Source organism: Aphis gossypii, chromosome 3 (assembly GCF_020184175.1).
Source record: "Aphis gossypii isolate Hap1 chromosome 3, ASM2018417v2, whole genome shotgun sequence".
Lineage (NCBI taxonomy): Eukaryota > Metazoa > Arthropoda > Insecta > Hemiptera > Aphididae > Aphis > Aphis gossypii.
The window spans coordinates 44,719,525-44,737,994 of record NC_065532.1 but is presented as its reverse complement, the minus strand read 5'-3'; the positions used below and the strand labels follow the sequence as shown (position 1 = coordinate 44,737,994).

At 27.2% G+C, this 18,470-nt stretch overlaps 3 protein-coding genes across 4 annotated transcripts; 2 read left to right on the top strand and 1 right to left on the bottom strand.

The window, feature by feature from the left end:
* Nucleotides 1-1,109: 1,109 nt before the first annotated feature.
* Nucleotides 1,110-5,578, bottom strand: LOC114128367 (conserved oligomeric Golgi complex subunit 1). Its single transcript, XM_027992869.2, has 15 exons — nucleotides 5,165-5,578; nucleotides 4,946-5,077; nucleotides 4,749-4,888; nucleotides 4,531-4,667; nucleotides 4,264-4,459; nucleotides 3,981-4,125; nucleotides 3,757-3,922; nucleotides 3,530-3,699; nucleotides 3,250-3,471; nucleotides 3,042-3,180; nucleotides 2,038-2,190; nucleotides 1,824-1,969; nucleotides 1,597-1,756; nucleotides 1,408-1,530; nucleotides 1,110-1,335 (listed from the first exon to the last, which is right to left on the bottom strand). The coding sequence occupies exons 1-15, from the start codon at nucleotides 5,308-5,310 to the stop codon at nucleotides 1,219-1,221; spliced, it is 2,292 nt and encodes a 763-aa protein (XP_027848670.2). The 5' UTR covers nucleotides 5,311-5,578; the 3' UTR covers nucleotides 1,110-1,218.
* Nucleotides 5,579-5,732: 154 nt separating this feature from the next.
* LOC114128340 (mediator of RNA polymerase II transcription subunit 25-like) lies at nucleotides 5,733-17,910 on the top strand. Of its 2 annotated transcripts, XM_050204524.1 has the most exons (18): nucleotides 5,733-6,020; nucleotides 6,143-6,188; nucleotides 6,267-6,391; nucleotides 6,448-6,658; nucleotides 6,739-6,884; nucleotides 7,974-8,106; nucleotides 8,629-8,986; nucleotides 9,256-9,623; nucleotides 9,689-9,828; nucleotides 9,896-10,058; nucleotides 10,121-10,312; nucleotides 15,820-15,976; nucleotides 16,051-16,181; nucleotides 16,244-16,405; nucleotides 16,472-16,561; nucleotides 16,623-16,709; nucleotides 16,834-17,058; nucleotides 17,151-17,910. In XM_050204524.1, exons 1-18 carry the CDS (start codon nucleotides 5,902-5,904, stop codon nucleotides 17,274-17,276), a joined length of 2,979 nt encoding a protein of 992 aa, XP_050060481.1. In that variant the 5' UTR covers nucleotides 5,733-5,901; the 3' UTR covers nucleotides 17,277-17,910. The 2 variants fall into 2 exon arrangements, with proteins under 2 accessions (XP_050060481.1, XP_050060483.1); XM_050204526.1 differs by lacking the exon at nucleotides 16,623-16,709.
* On the top strand, nucleotides 10,941-12,844 carry LOC114128333 (ATP-dependent RNA helicase WM6). Its single transcript, XM_027992822.2, has 2 exons — nucleotides 10,941-11,999; nucleotides 12,114-12,844. Exons 1-2 carry the CDS (start codon nucleotides 11,142-11,144, stop codon nucleotides 12,528-12,530), a joined length of 1,275 nt encoding a protein of 424 aa, XP_027848623.2. The 5' UTR covers nucleotides 10,941-11,141; the 3' UTR covers nucleotides 12,531-12,844.
* Nucleotides 17,911-18,470: the final 560 nt, after the last annotated feature.

The window sequence follows — 18,470 nt, the reverse complement described above, 5'->3', positions numbered from 1 at the left end:
ATTATTGTTTCAATCATAATTGATGTTTATGGTTTTTTAGTTGGAACATACTCGCTATTATAGTATTACATTAGTTTGGAAACACATAATTACAGTGTGCATAGTTTAATACTTATATGAAACAATAACAGGTAACATTGATTAACAGCTATAATGTAAAATATTTAATCAGTCTCAATTAGTCTAAATGACTATTTCCAAGCTTATTGAACACCTGTAAATGAGAAAGCATATATTTAAGATATAAGATCTGTATGTAATCGGTATGTAAAAAAATTTAAAAGCATCATATGCATTTTTAAGTGCATACTATTATTGATCATTTCTCGAACAAAAATATGTGTTTGTTAAATAATTATACATTTTCATTAATTTGTATGTATATCATAGGCGTTTGCAGACTTTTATCGCAGACACAGAATAATATAGAATAAAGCATGAGTTGTATTTTTAAAATTGGTCAAATGATTTGGACAACCAAATTTATTAATTTTATAATATACCAGTAGAATCTGGCTATGTTACTATAGTAGTATAATAATTAATATATTTAAAATTTACAAATTAAACATACCTATCATTTGTTTGTATTTTTTTTATTTTTAACCGAGTTTGCGGCGTCTTTTAAAACATTACATCAAATTTTATCAAGTGCTAATATAAAATTTATATTATTATCAGAAAAATGTTTACCAAATTGTACCGTTGAAAAAGGTTTTAAGATATAAATAAAAAACAACACTAGTACAAAAATTAAATTTTTTACATACTTACAATTTTTTATGATTTTCTGTTGGTACGATTGCTACATTTGCACCACCCAATTTATGCCACTGCCTATGCTCAAGCATATGATGCATAAATTAACAATAATATAATTACATGTAATTTTAGTTTTCATTCCAACGTCTGTATGTAATAATTGATAATATTATGCTATATATTATTTGATCAAAATAAACGCTATTAAATTTATACATAATTTCTAAAACCATTATCTTCCCATACAATTTTATACTTAAAAACTATCAAACATTCAACCATTTCAAAGGGAACTTAATTTTATCACAGTTTTAGCTTAAAAATAAAACAAAAAACATAATACAGAGTATTTTATAAAATAAATGTATTTATAATTAAAAAACAAAATTTAACTTATACATATTATTTATGTATATTAAGGAATAAATTAAGATTATAATGCAAAGATATTAATACTTATGAATCTGTGATTAAAAATAATTTAAATCTGTATGTGCTAAACATCAAGTTATTTGCTTCATCTGAAGATTCTGACTGTGAAAACTGACTAGGATACATAGTACCAAAAATACACTGTAAAAAAAGCATTTTATAATCTTTTCTATGGTTTTTTTTTAAAATATAAGTTTTATATTGTGTTATTACTTTAGTTGTAGCCACAGCACGTTTAACATTTTTAACAATGTATTCGTCCAAAACATCTAGATTAATTGGATCAATTTGATTTTCAACTGCTGATATTTGCTCGGAACAGATAGCTGATAAACTCTACACTCATAAAAAAAATGTTATCAACATGTTATAAGTTATTGTGATTAATATTGTTAAGATTACTTGGTTCTCAATGCCAATAAAAAGTTGATTGATATACTTAAGATCAAATAACTTTTGAATCTGATATCTAGATTTCAATGATGTTTCGAGTGCACTATTATTACGATATTCAATCAATATCCATTCAATACACAGAGCAATGGTTTTCTCCTGAACAAATCTAAATTAAATAATATTACAAACAAATAAACTCAAAAAATTAAAAAAATAGTGTGTATAATAATTACTTTGGAGGTAATGTCAAAGCTAGACATCTGATCATATCGTGAATGAAGTTTTGCAATGGAAATGTGGGTTGGTTTGGAACTTGTAGTTTAGACACAACTAGTTCTCCACTTTCTTTCTCCACCTCTATATCCAAAATGTCCCACTTCTAAAAATAAAACACTGTCTAATTTAAAGTTATAATTATTGTTTTTTTTTTTATTATTATTATTATACCGGGATGGTAGATAGTTGTTCTCCAAGTGTTATTGGAAAAATATTTCCTTTTAAACCATCAAACATTTTTTTAGTTACTACTTCAATCCATTTATTCCAGACAACTATGGAAGAATTTTGCATTTCTTCTTTTGATAATGTCCAAAAATTAAACTAAACAAAATATTAAATTTTACTCCAAAGAATTAAGAAAGTGATAAATGAATAACTTAAAATTATTTATACTATATTAGTTATAAATTATGTTTCCTATAATTAGTATTGTCTACATTGCCTATATCGCTAAACTTGATCATCAATGTCAAAATATCATGGTGTCCCTCTTAAGGAGTTTACTGAAAATATTTCTCACCAAGCTGGCCTTAATTTTATTAACTCAAAGGGTTTAATGGTTTCATTGAATTCTCCCAAACATTCTATCTAATATAAATATTTATGTAATACATACTTACCTGGTACCATTTTCTAGTGGTGTATTTAAGGAAAAAGGGGTTCGCGGATTCAATTTTGTCTCAGAACAAAAAAAAGAATTTACTTAATGTTAAATAAATATTTTATTACTGGTTTTCTATCATTTAACAACGTAGATAGACTGTCTAAATAACTATCTAAGAAAATTGGGTTATTTTGGTATGGATTATCGCTGCGGTTTCTTAATTGCAATTTATGTTACCCAGATAGGGGTTTAACATTTTAACCCCCCCCCCTCCCCCAGTATAATTATTTAATTATCTTAAAACAATTTATGTAAGTAGGACAGTATACAACAATTGTTTAAGCAAGTGTAAAATTTGAAATTTGAAATCCGAATTTATAAAACTAATATTTATTTAAAATGCAGTAAACAATAAAGCAAATTAACTATAACCTTATCTATCTCTATATACAACAATAAAATGTATAGATTGATCAAATTGGTTAGGTATGATATTTTCAATCAATTTTTCATAGTTTAAAATTATTATTAAAGATTAAAAATTAAATATGGTCTGAAAATATCCTACCTGTTGGTATAAGGATACTAAACACTGTTTTAATGTTGTACATAATATTGGCACGAACCATAAAAATCTAGCTATTAACAATATGCCAGGTTCAGTTAGTGTGTCTTGTTCAACTAAATGTACCATACTTTTTCCCAACCTAGAAAGATTATAAAAAATACATGAATTTTATCTTATATTATATTATAATATATATAAAATCGTTAACCTAATTATAAAATTTTTGCAACAATTTCCTTGATGTTGCCTTAAGGACCATGGATCTTCATCTTTGGAGTACAATTCACTTAACATATCTGCCAATAATGATATCCTTTTTTCAATACATGCACACAATTCAGCTGTTCTGTCTGAACAACCTATTGAACGAGTTTCAAAACATTCATCTGTATCAGAAAATAAACTATCTTGCAGGTAAGGCTCTTCTGGTCTGAAATAATATAAAGGTTATGAAATAGAAAGAAAGGAGAAAGTTTTTCATATATTACTGTGCTAATGCATTGTTGATATCTGACATAATTACAGGAAAAACATCTTCCCAATGACTGGTCAACAACTCTTTAGTTCTTTGAGCAAACAGAGGACAGTATAATTCAGACCACAAATCAGATTCAAATGAAATTTGTTCAGATATAGCGGTCCAGTGTTGAGGATATTCCTGAAATTTAAAAATAGTTATCAATAAAAAAAATTTGTTGTTTATTTATTCTCTTACAGTTGACAATTGGTTTAAGTGACGAAGAGTTGAAAAAGATTGAACACTTTGTAGAATTTCGGTGACTTTGGTACAAACAAATGGTTTTGCCCATTCTAACCAATTAGTAACAATATTAGTTATGTAGTCTTTTGATAATTCATTAGATGATAATGTACAATTAATTCTAAATTAAATAAATTACAATTAATAGAAAACACCAGATAAACTGTAAAATTACATACTTGAATTCTTTAATGGAATTTGGTAAATATATAAGTCCAAATTTTAATGAATAATCCAAATCTACTAATGATAATATACTTGGTCCATTACTTAAAATGTTTTTAATTTGTAAATATATCATTCCACTGTTGTAAAGATCATAGTCTAAATTTATTAATAAAATAAATTAATAAATATTTCAGAATGATATTGAAGTAAACAAAATTATTTGGCCATTAATTGTGTAGTCTTGTCATTAGATTACAATTTACAACGGTAATAATACTTGAAAATATATCTTACTTGTAAAACATAAATATAAATTGTAAATAGTATTTATTATTAAATTACAACTGTTTTCAATATTTAGTTCAACTGAATTTCCTTCCATCAATGAATGTTGCAACATGTTTGAACGTAATATAATAAATTCTTTAACTAAAGAATGAGCATCTAATCTTTCTAATATTGATAAGCTTATAAAACAACATGCTGCTTTCTGAATAATAAAATACAAGTTTAATACACAATATTATATTGAAGACAATAATTCTTATTTTTTTGTATTACTTCTGGTGAAATGTGACCAGATAATTCTAATCTTGTTTTATCTGATATTGTGGTTTGAAAGTGAGATATCGTAGACCAAACCCTATCCAAAAATGGTTTGACTTTTTTAAGACCTTTAATTACATTTTCATCCAAACCTAAATATAAAAAATATATTTATGATACATTGAATAAAATTTTAAAGTAAATTTTATTTAAATGTTTGATATTATGTTTACTTGTTTTAACACATAAAGCCAACTGAAACAATTGAGTAGCAGTTAAATAATTTCTAGAGTTCAAACAGTCCCATATTTGTTCAGTTAAATCAATTAAAAGTTTTGACTGAGCAGCAAATGTATCAAGTAAATTATCTTCACTGAAGATTAAAAACATATTAAAATTAATTATTCAAAAGGTTTATGCTGAAAATTACCTATCTAATGTGGAACTAGGATTAGTTAGGTTTGTTTTTAAAATATTTTCAGTAACATTTGTTATGTCACTAACTATTATCGCCATAGAACTAATTGTGTCAGCTGCATCAATAAGATCTCGATATTTTTCGCTAAAACAAATAAAATAAAACAAATATATAGTACAGTATAAACTATAAAGTATGATTTACTTTTCTTAAAAATGTTTCTGAACAAACCTCACTAATGATTTTAGTTGGTCTGCCTTTTTCTCTACATCTTTTTTTAAAGAACTTTGTAGAGATTCAATTTCAGTCAAGTTACATGTCTCAAATAAATCGTTGGCGAATTCGTTGGCATTTTTCGTAGGAAATTTTGTGTCCATTTTATTTTTTCCGAGGTTTATCTGTATTAACTATTAAGTTTAACTGAGAAATAAACTATAGATATTTCATTACACAAATTATTGGTAGTCTTAATGCTTTTTATTTAAAATTTATTAAGCTTTATATTATTAGAATTGTAAAATGTAATGACAAAAAAATTGGAAGTCCACGTCGAATTTACTAAAAACTGAAAATCGACAATAAGTGACAACTGAGTACTGACGAGTGACGAGCAACCGGGAATCCAATTTCCAAGTTCCAAGTGGCAAATTAAAATAATTTAAAAGGCTTTTGATAATAATTGTTTTCATGATAAGCGATAACACTATTCACTGATTTTACTGCTACTTATCACTTATGTGTTAATGTGTAAAGTGTTTATACTTCAATGTATCTTCAATAAATACTAAATAATAGGAGCAAACAAGTATTTTGATGTTAATCATTTATGTATTTACTATTTTATACTTTCAATAATAATACAATATAATATAATATAATTAAGTTACGATGTATTGAAAGCGTTTAAGTTTTAATACAAAATACTTAAATCTTTTTTTCGACAATAATTACTACACAAAAGCACAAAAATGGTTCTAGGACCATTGGATCATTCTGTTCAAACAGATATTATTTTTGTAATTGAGAAAACAGCAATGAACACTTATATAAGTGAACTTAAAACAAATTATGTAACTCCAACTTTAGAGTAAGTTGTTATTGATTTTTCACTCTAAAATATTACTATTGAAGCTTATTCATTAAAAAAAAAATAATAGACATAATATGAAATTGTTTTTAATTCAGTGTATTTATTCCTATTTTATAAAGGTACTTTAACCAAGGACCTATTGATGAACGAGAGTATTTGTCTGAAGTAAGTATTGTATTATTAAAATATTTAGAGGTGTTACATTAGAATATTTATTATAGATCAATTTTTTTAATATTATAGAGTAGCAGTGCAATTTATGGTATTGTTGTTTATGAAGCAAATGATTGTAAACCTTTTCCATGCTGTCGTTCTTATGGAACATTCACTAGCCCACAAAAAGTCATAAAAATTATTGAAAAAATTGAGTAAGACTATTCTATTCTTATTGTATTATATTTCTGACTTTCGTCCTTTTTTTCAGCATGATAGGTGGTATGGCTGAATCCCATGCTTACATGGGTGAAGGTTTAGCTACGGCCCTAGTTTTTTTTGAGGACTTGCAAGAAATCCGTGAAGCTAAGCAAAGACATTGTATTCTCATATGTAATTCACCACCTTATAATTTTCCGATTATGGAATGTGAAACATATGCTGGTCGTAGTGTTGATCAAATGGCAAATCTCTTTCAAGAAGTAAGTATATTTTTAAATTTTTAAATATCTATGAAAATTTGAAATTATTATTAAGTTAAATGTTTATATATGTGTTTTAGAAAGGAATTTTATTATCAATTTTGTCAGCTAGAAAAACTCCTGCATTATTAAAATTATTTGAAAAAGCTGGTGGTGATTTACAAATTTCTCAAAACAAAAATTATGCAAAAGATCCAAGGCATCTAGTGTTACTTAATGGATACAGGTGAATTAATTTAAAAATATCAAGTTTTAATTTAAATATAAATATTAAATAAGCAAAGTATTTAAAATATAAGTTAATCTTGATCATAGTATATTAACCCTAAAGTTGTATCTATCTAGGCGATCTAGTTTTATTTTCATTATTCAACAAGATATAGGATATTTAAAATAGCATTATGACATCATCATCTCACAATTATAATATATATGTATGCATTTTCACATGTTATTGTTTATTCAAATAATAATTAATATTTTATACAGCTTAAAAATAGTATAGTTTTTTAATTGAATGTAATTAATGCTAGGGTTAAATCATAGATTAAAAATAAAGGCCCAGTACTTTTAGTAAAATTACTAAAATATATTACAATTAAAATGACTTATTTTTCCATCACATTGCAATTGCAAAAACTACTATTTTATTTCTGAAATAAAATTCTAATATTATCTTGTTTTGTGTAAAGTTAAAAATAAAATAATAAGAATTGAATAAGTTTAGAGCATTATGTAAAACAAACAACTTAAACGTACATTTTATAACTTCTAGTAATAAGTAGTATATAATGTAACTATTTTTAATCTTCCATATCTCTGTATAATGATTTGTAATAAATATATATATATATTTAATTTTTAAAATATCAGCTATTTAGTGTATCTATTAATGTTTTTTCTTTTAACATGTTGACTGCCACATGACCTCCAGCGGTTATCGGTAATTCTCAAATTTTATGCATTTGTGAACGCCAGCGCCCATAGTTCATCATTATTACCACGCCATATGACTGCCGGCGACCATAAATGAATTTGGTTTTATATTATTAACTTTTCTATGGCACTACAATAATGCATTAAAATAAGGACCGTGGCGTAGCGGGAATCATTACAATTTTTTTTGATATAATACGTTTTTTCTATTTTATTATTTATTTTTCTATTTTTCAAATATTTGGGATTTACAAATTTGGAATACATTGAAAAATATACTTGGCGTGTAACAAATACCAATTGAATGACTGCTGGTGGCCGTGTGGCCAGTCAACATGTTAATGTATTTTTTTTTAATTTTTTTTTTTTATGTTTTTAGTCTAAAAGAACGTCCAATGAGCCCAACTCCTGCTACAACTCATTCTGGTTTATCCATGACGAGTCCATTGTCTACAAATGTTAACATTGGATCACCAGTTGCTCCGTGTACTCCATTTAGGACTACTAATCCAGTATGTAATCTAACAATTATTTACTGAAGTTAAACTATAAAAAAAGAATATTTTTATAAATTATTAATTAAAACTTTATGTTTTTAATTATATTTATTGCACTAACTTTTGGTAATTTGGACCAATTAAATTAGCAATAAATGTGGCTATATATATATTATATATATTTATACATATTATGTATTATGTATACACATAATATATATAATATTTATTTTATTTGATATTTAGTATTTCATAAAGTTTTATTTATTGATGGAGATATTTTAAATTTGAAATATTTGGAGTTTAATCCAAAAGAGTATTGAACCATATACTCTGTTCCAAATAAGAAGACTTGTGCCCAAACGACTGAATTACGTTCCTAACCTATCAGAGTAGATCATCTGCCACCACCACGACGGTCGTTGCGTCTGATGTTATGATATACGCCTCGTTAGCCACGCCCTTCATGCACAATCACATGTCTTATTTGAAACAGAATATGTATATTTATTGTTTTAAAATCTTATTTTTGTTCAGGTTTTGGCTATGCAGAATCAAGTTCAACAACAACAGCAACAACAACAGCAGCAGCAGCAACAGCAACATCAACAACAACAAGCTGTTCAGGCAGCCCAACAAGCTGTTGCTGTAGCTCAACAACAACAACAACAACAACAACAACAACAACAACAACAACAAGTACAACAACAACAAATGATTCGTAATGTAAATCAAGGTCAAAACCAACAATACTCAAATGTTTCTAATACTGGTGGTTTCTTGAGACCTCCTCAAGCACCTCGTAATTGGCAAATGACGCAACAGCGTCAACCAAATCAAGCAAGTGCATTAATTGCACAGTTAACAACGCCTACATTCCAACAAAGAACAGATAGTAAGTAACATTTTTAGATTATAAATGGATTAATTTATTAGGTGGGGAAATAGTATATTATATTAGTATTCATGTGATTGTAATTTTAGTTACACTTATCACTGAATAATAAGTAACAAAATTTTAAAATTTTAAGAAAAATACAAATTAATTAATATTATTGATTATGATTGATGATTTTACATAAATATGTTTATTTTAATACAAATTCTAAAAACTTAATAAAAACCTAAACATTTTTTTAAAAATCTTAATAAATTAATTTTTAGTGACATCACTACAAGTACAACAGCAGCAACAGCAACAAGTGCAACAACAGCAACAACAACAAGTTCAACAGCAGCAACAACAAGTTTTACAGCAGCAAGTTCAACAACAACAACAACAGCAGCAACAACAACAACAGCAGCAAGCACAACAGCAGCAACAACAACAGCAACAGCAAGCACAACAACAGCAGCAAGCACAACAACAGCAACAACAACAGCAGCAGCAAGCACAACAACAGCAGCAAGTACAACAACAGCAGCAGCAAGCACAACAACACCAAGTACAACAACAACATCAGCAACAGCAACAGCAACAAGCTGCTCTGCGAATTATGAATCAACAACAGCAACAAGTTCAACAACAACAAGTATTAAAAGTTAATTATTAAATAAATTATTACACCATGTTTTATAAAATATATTATTACTATAGAATGGACCTGGCAGACAAACTATTTGGACAGGGACATTAGAGTGGATAGAAAAATCAAAGCCTTCAAATGAAATACCGAAAATAACAAGAAACGTCCCTTGTATTGTTTCAGCCAGTATAAAAAATGGAGAACCAGAATTGTAAAATTGTTACTGCTACTTGAGTATTCAAAAAATATTTTCTTAAAATTATTTCTTTTGTATACAGGAAAGCAGAAACATGGCCTGAAAAATTAATTATGCAATTGATGCCTAAGAATTTAATAGGAAGTATTGGAGGAGCTCATTTGAAAGACTCAAAATCTGTGGTTTTCCAACCTACACCATGTGAAGCATTAGAATCTTTGACAAAGTACATGACCAGTGGATATGTAAGTTTTTGAATACCTATACCGTATCCTAACTCTATTTTTAAAAACTAAACTATTTATAGGCTGGCTGTGTACATTTTAACAGTGCTCCAACTTCTCATAATTGTGATGTCAAAGTATTAATATTACTCTATACTCATGATAGAAAAGCATTCATCGGTTTTATTCCAAATGATCAAGCAGCATTTGTAGATAGATTACGCAAACTAATACAACATCAAAAAGCATCCTCAGCTATATTACGTCAAGGCCAGGTAAGATTTTTAACTATATCAATTTGTAATATATTATTTTAATTATTAAGTATTTAATTTTATTTATATAGTGAGAGTAGTATAGATTTGCACTAATGAAATAATTTTTTTGTATTTTTACTTTTAAGTAAAAATGATTCATTGAATATAAGTTAAACTTTACAAGTGTAAAATTGTAGATAGTAATAGCAGCAAAGATTTAAATAAAAAGTAATTATTCAATGCATAATTAGTTTACACTTTTTAAAATTTATCAAAAGTATTTTACATTTACAATTTTTATCCAACTAAAAAAAAAGTTATTTTTTATAGTTTAATTTATTAAAGTTATTAGTTATTTTTATCATGACATACTTTGTTATGTTACTACTAGTGTAGTTAAATTGTTATTATTATTGAATAATAATAAAGTTTATAGGTAATGATTTTTATGATTTTTAAAAATATTTTATAAAATAAATAGGTATGGATTAATATTTTTAAGTAGAGTTAATATTGTTTAATTTTCTTTATATGTACCGCCATCTATGATCAATGGTGCCTACTTTGGAGAGATCGTTATAATCTTCTCCAATCATGTTGGTATTGCCACACTGTAAACTGTTGTTTACATTCCCTAAGCGCGTACACACTGATCATAAACGCCGATCTAAAATGTCTGTTGTGTATCCCATAATGCCGTATAAACACGCGTCGTTTGCCGATTAATGTTCTGTTTTCATAAATTATTTTTTCTACATACTTAGTTTTTACTTGAACCATCACTTTCAATCACCTTACGTCCTCGTAATTGATTTTAACGCGTCACTCACAACCAGATACCCTTATAATGGCGGATGCTGATGATCTTTTGGATTACGAAGAAGACGAACAGAACGAGACCGTTGAGAGCGATGACAAGAAACAAGTCGCCAAAAAAGAAGTAAAGGGTAACTATGTGTCCATACACAGTTCGGGTTTCCGTGATTTTCTCTTAAAACCAGAAATTCTAAGAGCAATTGTCGACTGTGGTTTCGAACATCCGTCCGAAGTGCAGCACGAGTGTATACCACAGGCCATGTTGGGTATGGATATTCTATGCCAAGCCAAATCTGGTATGGGTAAAACAGCCGTGTTTGTCTTATCCACTCTTCAGCAATTAGAAGTATACGAGAGTGAGGTATACGCTTTGGTTTTATGCCATACCAGAGAATTGGCTTTCCAGATAAGTAAAGAATTTGAGCGCTTCACCAAATACTTGCCGGCAGTCAAGGTCAGTGTTTTCTTTGGTGGTGTGCCCATTACAAAAGATGAAGATACACTTAAGAATAACAAGCCTCATGTAGTGGTTGGCACCCCGGGTCGCATATTAGAACTAATCAGAAAAAAGAAATTGGTTCTCAATAATTTGAAGCATTTTATTTTGGATGAGTGTGATAAAATGTTAGAAATCTTACACATGCGAAGTGATGTCCAAGAAATATTTAAGAATACACCATTCAACAAACAAGTTATGATGTTCAGTGCCACACTTAGCAAAGATATACGACCTGTCTGTAAAAAGTTTATGCAGCAACCATTGGAAGTATATGTTGACGACGATGCCAAACTATCATTACACGGCCTCCAGCAGTACTATGTTAAACTCACTGAAAAGGAAAAAAATAAGAAATTGTTTGATCTTCTAGATGAATTAGAATTTAATCAGGTAAAATGAGATATCTATTAAATACCTAATGTTTGCTTGGTTATCTTATAATAGAAGTAGTGTAATGTTTATTATTAAACTTGATAGCTATTATATATACTTTTTTTTTTTTAGGTTATCATTTTTGTTAAATCTGTCCAACGTTGTGTAGTTTTAACAGAGCTGTTAAATGAACAAAATTTCCCATCTGTTGCCATGCATGGTGGTATGTCCCAACAAGATCGGTTAAAGTTTTACCAAGAATTCAAAGATTTTCAAAAACGAATATTAGTGGCTACCAATTTGTTTGGTCGAGGAATGGATATTGAACGAGTGAACATTGTTATTAATTATGATATGCCTGAAGATACAGACACTTATTTACATAGAGTAGCAAGAGCTGGACGTTTTGGTACCAAAGGATTAGCAATTACATTCATTTGTGAAGAAACTGATGCAAAAGTTTTGAATAGTGTTCAAGATAGATTTGATGTCACCATTGGTCGAATGCCTAATGAAATAGAGCTCAGTTCTTATGTTGAAAGAAAATAATTTTTATGATAATCTAATATTTAATAAAATTTTACAAAACTGATATTAATATGATAGCTTGACTTATGATTTTCAAGTTTTGCAAGACATACACATTCAAAGGTGTATTACACTTTAAATGATTTACTTCACCTGTGAGTACTCATCATAAAAATCAACTATGGAAACATTTGTCAATTTTTTTTTTGCATTTGTGTATTGTGTATGGTTTAATATTTAGGGACCTTAGATATTATCTTCAAAATATAATTAGAAGTTAAGATTGTACATAATAATGCAACTGACATAATTATTAAACTAATATACAAACTGTATTAATGTGTAGTTTTTTTTAAATTTTCCAACAAATCTAAACCAAAAAATTCTTTTTTATTGTAATGTGTTCTCAAATAATCATCTAAAGTATTACTGTATGTATAAATCCTCATAATTTATTTTTTTTTTATAAATACTCACTTGATTTCTATGTATAAAAACTGTTGAATTTTGTTCTTCTAGTTTAATTGATTTTAGATTAATTAAATTCTCAAAAGTTCATTTTTAAAATTTTTTTAAATTCTAACTATTTAACCGTATTTTTTTTTTATTTTTATTAAATTCATGTATTAAAATAAGTGAATTAAATTAGGAATATAAAAAATGTATTCATTACATTTTTCCATAACAATTTTAACTGTGTTATAGATTTCAAATCGAGGATCCATATTGAAATATCATTAGCCTTAATCTAAATGTGTAATATTTTTAACACCTCTACTGTACTGTTTGATTTTTTTTTTTTTTTTTTTAATAAATTTAATTTTTATCAGCTCATTAAAATACATTGTTTAATCAATAAATAAAATACAATTATGATGAATTTTAACCACCAATCGTATACATTGTTTGTGAATTTATTCTCTTATCACAACTACTAGCATGTGAATTAATAGTTATAAATAAACTCGAACAAATGGAAGTAAAAAACTTCCTATACTTTAAAATAAAGAGTAGATTTCTCCTAAGTTCTGACAATGACTGTCCAAAAAAGTTAAGTTTTAAATTATAAGATTTTGTTAGCCTTATTTAATAATGATCTTTCTTAATTTATACTATTTAGTTGGTATTTGTAGTTACACTAGTGCTTAAATTAGATTATATAATTCAATTTCTTTAAAAAGTTGACATTTAATTACAACTTGACCAGCTGTAATGCTTCTTCTAATAGATATTGAATGTGTGTATCTCAAATCTTAAAACTTTATTGATTAAGTTAGTGTGTGTTTGACTGTGTTAAAAATTCTACGTGATTCACTTATGGGAGTGATGGTAGTTTCTGGTCATGAGGTGATTATGTGTTATTAATGTGTAATGAATAATGATTTATAATTTTTTTTTAAATTATATTCTTAAACTTTATACAGGGTGACCAAACACTAAAATTTTAAATTATATAACCTCATGGTCAAGTGTCAAGTTTCAAATATGGCAAACATTTGCTATGCTCTAGGAGGAATATTTATTAATAGCTACCTATACTATAGGCGCAGATGATGTAGTAGCTCAAAAAATCCCTAATGATGTTGAAATAACACAATTTTAAAGAAAACTTCAAACTAAATTTTAGAAAATAATTAATATTTAATTACTTAATTAATTTTTATAGATCAATGTATATACACCATTTTTAGTGATTACAATGAAATAATTTAACACATTATATGAACTATTTATTACCATTATCTATATTACCTATTATTTGAATATGCTTTAATTTTTAACCATTAAATTTTTATAAAAAAAATATTTTAAATTTTAAATACATTTTCTTCAGCTGTTAGTATTATATTAATTTATTAACAGGTTAATTATTTTAAAAGTATTTTCTAATGTATTAAGAATAATATTAATTTTTCTAATGAATTAAAGATAAATTGAAATATGGTCCCATACTTTGATTTTGGTTTTCTTATTAATAAACTTTAAAATGGGTATTCTTGTCGTATGCTGTCTACCGCATATCTGTCATCTGCGACACATCTATATAATATATTACAGTGAGTTCCACTTAGTATGATGACTGGTTTATAGAATCAACCGTTTCTTAGAATCAAAAATGAATATCCTAAACCAAATTGTATGTGTAATGTTATAAATGCTTTATAGAATCAAAATGACCTGCACCAAAGTGATCGTATAAAGCGGAACTCATTGTATAATGTATATGTTCATTCCCAATGATTCAACAACGATTAGGTTTTATCTTAACTACCTATGAAACTTCTATAATAATAATATAATACTATAATATACCTAACCTAAGTCCAACATAGTATGAGATAATCAGTTACAATTTAGTTTATGCTGTAATACATGATACATTTTTCTGCATTCAACTAAAGAGTACATACATAAAACCATCAACACACAATGCGTAAAATATTTATGGGGTGGTTTAGAACTTTGAATAGGTAGTTAAAGAAAATGCATGGTACATCACCATCACTGCTGCTCTCGTATTTGGTGAAACAATGGTAGTGTCTAAAAAACAATAATGACAATACATTTACATGTTTTTTTTTAAAATATGTTAAATCATACCTACCATATAGTTTAAATAATTAAAATATTAATCGTTTTTAATTATCAATACATAATATAATGCAGTGGTTCTCAATCTTTTTGTTTTCGTAGACCACCTAGAATCTAGAATCTAGATTAAAATAGGATTACGGACCACTTTGTACTTTGATTCGTTTTACCACAACACTGGAAATATATTTTTTTCAATATTACACAGACGGTATCTTTTTTTATAGCGGATCAGTGTTGGTCCGCAGACCAGCAATTGAAAACCACTGTTATAATGCATATTTTTATGTATAGGATTAAATTGGGACATGTATTATTGAATTATTACTATAATTATATATTCTTAAATATATTATAATCTTACATTTAAATTAATTTATGAATTATTTACCCATGTGGTAGACATAAAGAAACATAGACGGTAAACAAAAAGTGTGCGGTAGACAGCACACGACAAGAATGCCATAAAATATACTCTTAGGTATAAGTAAATACATTAAAAAGATTTGTTGTCTTATTTTAATTGAATAAGGTAATATTGCCTTATTGTGGTGGGTTTGCTACAGATAGTCTGAATAAGTAGCAATTATAGTTTTGATGTTATATAAGTCTCCAGTGGTATAATTTTCTATGAAAATTTAACTATTAGTCTTTGTATAAAAATAATCAATTGTATTTTTGTTTAAAATTCCTGATTTTCTTTTTTTTTTATTTCTAGGTTGGAATGGTAATGCCCCAAAGCAATATGCCTGGACAGTTGCAATTACCACCCGGTCCAAATATGCCTGGTGGTCCAGGACCTAACCAGATGCCTGGGCTTATGCCTAACAGTGCATTAACAGCTTCCTTACAAAGTCAACCTCAATCAAATTTGGGTTAGTAATTATACAAATTATAAGAAAAATGTTATATCATTTTTTTGAACAATAATTTTTATTTTCCACAATAGCTGAATTAATGGCATCCAATAATTTTGCACCGCAAAATAATCAGGTTGTCCCGAATAGTCCATCAGTTCAAATGATGCCTAGTCCTCAACCAACTGGGCAACCAGTCAATAATCCAAATATACCTATACAAGTAAAACAATTTTAAAATGATAAATTGTTTGTATTGCTTTACGTGTTATGGATTGTTTATAGAATCCTGGAGGTGTTGGCAATGTCGGTGTTCGTCCATCACAAGGCCAGTATAGTGAACAAATTGAGATGGCTAGAAAGCAAAATTTGGCTAAGATACATCAACTTCGACAAACACTAGAAGCAGCACAACAACAAGAATTACAGTATAAGTCTCAAATGGAGGTATTTAGACTGTTTTAAGCTTTTTTTATGACTCATGACCTATGACTTATACTTTATTAATTTTAGATTCAAAGTCATCAAATGAATATACCACAAATGCAGCAACGTTTGGAACAAGCTCAGATGCAAGAAAATATATTGAAGTCTCAGCTAGAAGTACGATGAGTATATTATTTTTTATATGTTAGAAATATTTAAATAGTATTATATGGTATAGATACGTAATCAAATGAATGTGCCCCAAATGCAACAAAATCTGGAACATGCTCAAATGCAAGAGACCATATTAAAAGCACAATTGGAAGTGAGTAAACTATTTCAATGTGTTGGTCTATTTGTTATGTTATTGTTTAAAGAGCATTTGAATGAAATATCTTTAATATGTATTTTGGTAGATTTATTTTTATCATTAGTAATTTTGTGTCTAGCATCAACAAGAAGAACAACACAAGTTGAGAACCCAACAATTCCATATCCATCAACAGCAACAGCAGCAGCAACAACAACAACAGCAGCAACAACAGCAACAGCAAAGGCAAATGGTTCCTGGAAATCAATCACCACAGATTATGGGTAATAATGCACCACAACAGAGAATGCAAATGCGACCTGTAATGTCCAGTAATCCTGGTCTCAGACATTTATTACAACAAGTATGATTAAATATATAATTATTCGTGTTTTTGAAAACAATATTTTGAACTTCTTCAGGTAAAAATTAATGACTAATTTAATATCTTTTTAGCAACCTCAATACAGACAACAAATGATGGGCATGCAACAAGTTCCCGTTGCTCAAGGCAGAACCTTGCAACCTCAGCAACAACAGCAACAATATGACGAAGTTCATACCTTTGACTTTCTCAATTAACTCAATTTCAATATAATTAACAATTATGCTTTAAAGTTGTTTGGTGAAATCATGTTTTTTTTTTTTTTTAATGAGTAAATGCTAATAAATAAATTAAAAAATTTTATAAATAATTAAATTTTTTTTTTACCAAAAGATTATTGATTGTCTATAAACAATTTTGAAATTCCTATTTGTATAAATTATATTTATTATTTGTAAATAATTTCATCAATTTTAAATTTTGTTAGACGCGTTTAATTAAAAAAAAAACCTTATTTTTTCTCATAGATTTTATTCTCTCTTAACATTTTAAAATAATGTGTTTTGAATTTATGTATTTATTTTAAACTAAATAGAAATATTAATATTTAAAATACTAATTTTAATATATAAATATTGATATTTATCAAGAACTTATTTAAGTATATTAACTATATGCCTTTGCACCACTTTAGTAGTCTTGTATTAACATAATATCTCAGGTTCAACACAGTAATTAAGGTAAATATTAAAACAAGTTAGACTGAGATTTTACAGAATTTCTGGTTTCTAAACATATGTTTTAAACAATAAACAATAATTCCATGTACAACTTTAAGAAAATTAGTTACTTAGTATAAACTTAAATAAAATTAATATATTTTTTTTATTATTTTAAATTTTTTTTATTACACAATCTGTTCAAACATTTGGAAGAATAAGTTACGATAATAAATTAAAAAAAGACATGGCTCATAGATTGAAAAAAATTCTCATTAAAGGATTTTTGATATGAGTAGAATGGTATATAGTAAATTTAAATATCATATTAAAACTTGTAAATAATTCGCAGGACATTTTTAAAATTCTTAAAGTATAACAAAGTATATCAATTTTTGTTTTGTTTCGCTTTTTTTTTTCATACTAGCTAGTTTAAATTTACTTTTAAGTGAACCATTATACAATTAATGATAATTTAAAATGTAATAAATAATATTTATATCCTTTTTAATCAAAACAATGTATGTACCAATAACTGCAAACGGACAGATATAACAGAGACAGTGGCGTAGTTATGGGGAAGGAGATATGGGGATAGATCTCCCCCAGAGCCTTTTTTTTAATGTTTAAATCATTGACTTATTGAGTCCCCCACTTTATGTTTAACCAATAAATTATATATCCCCTCCAAAACAAAATCATAACTATGCCACTGAACAGGTACTTAAAAGG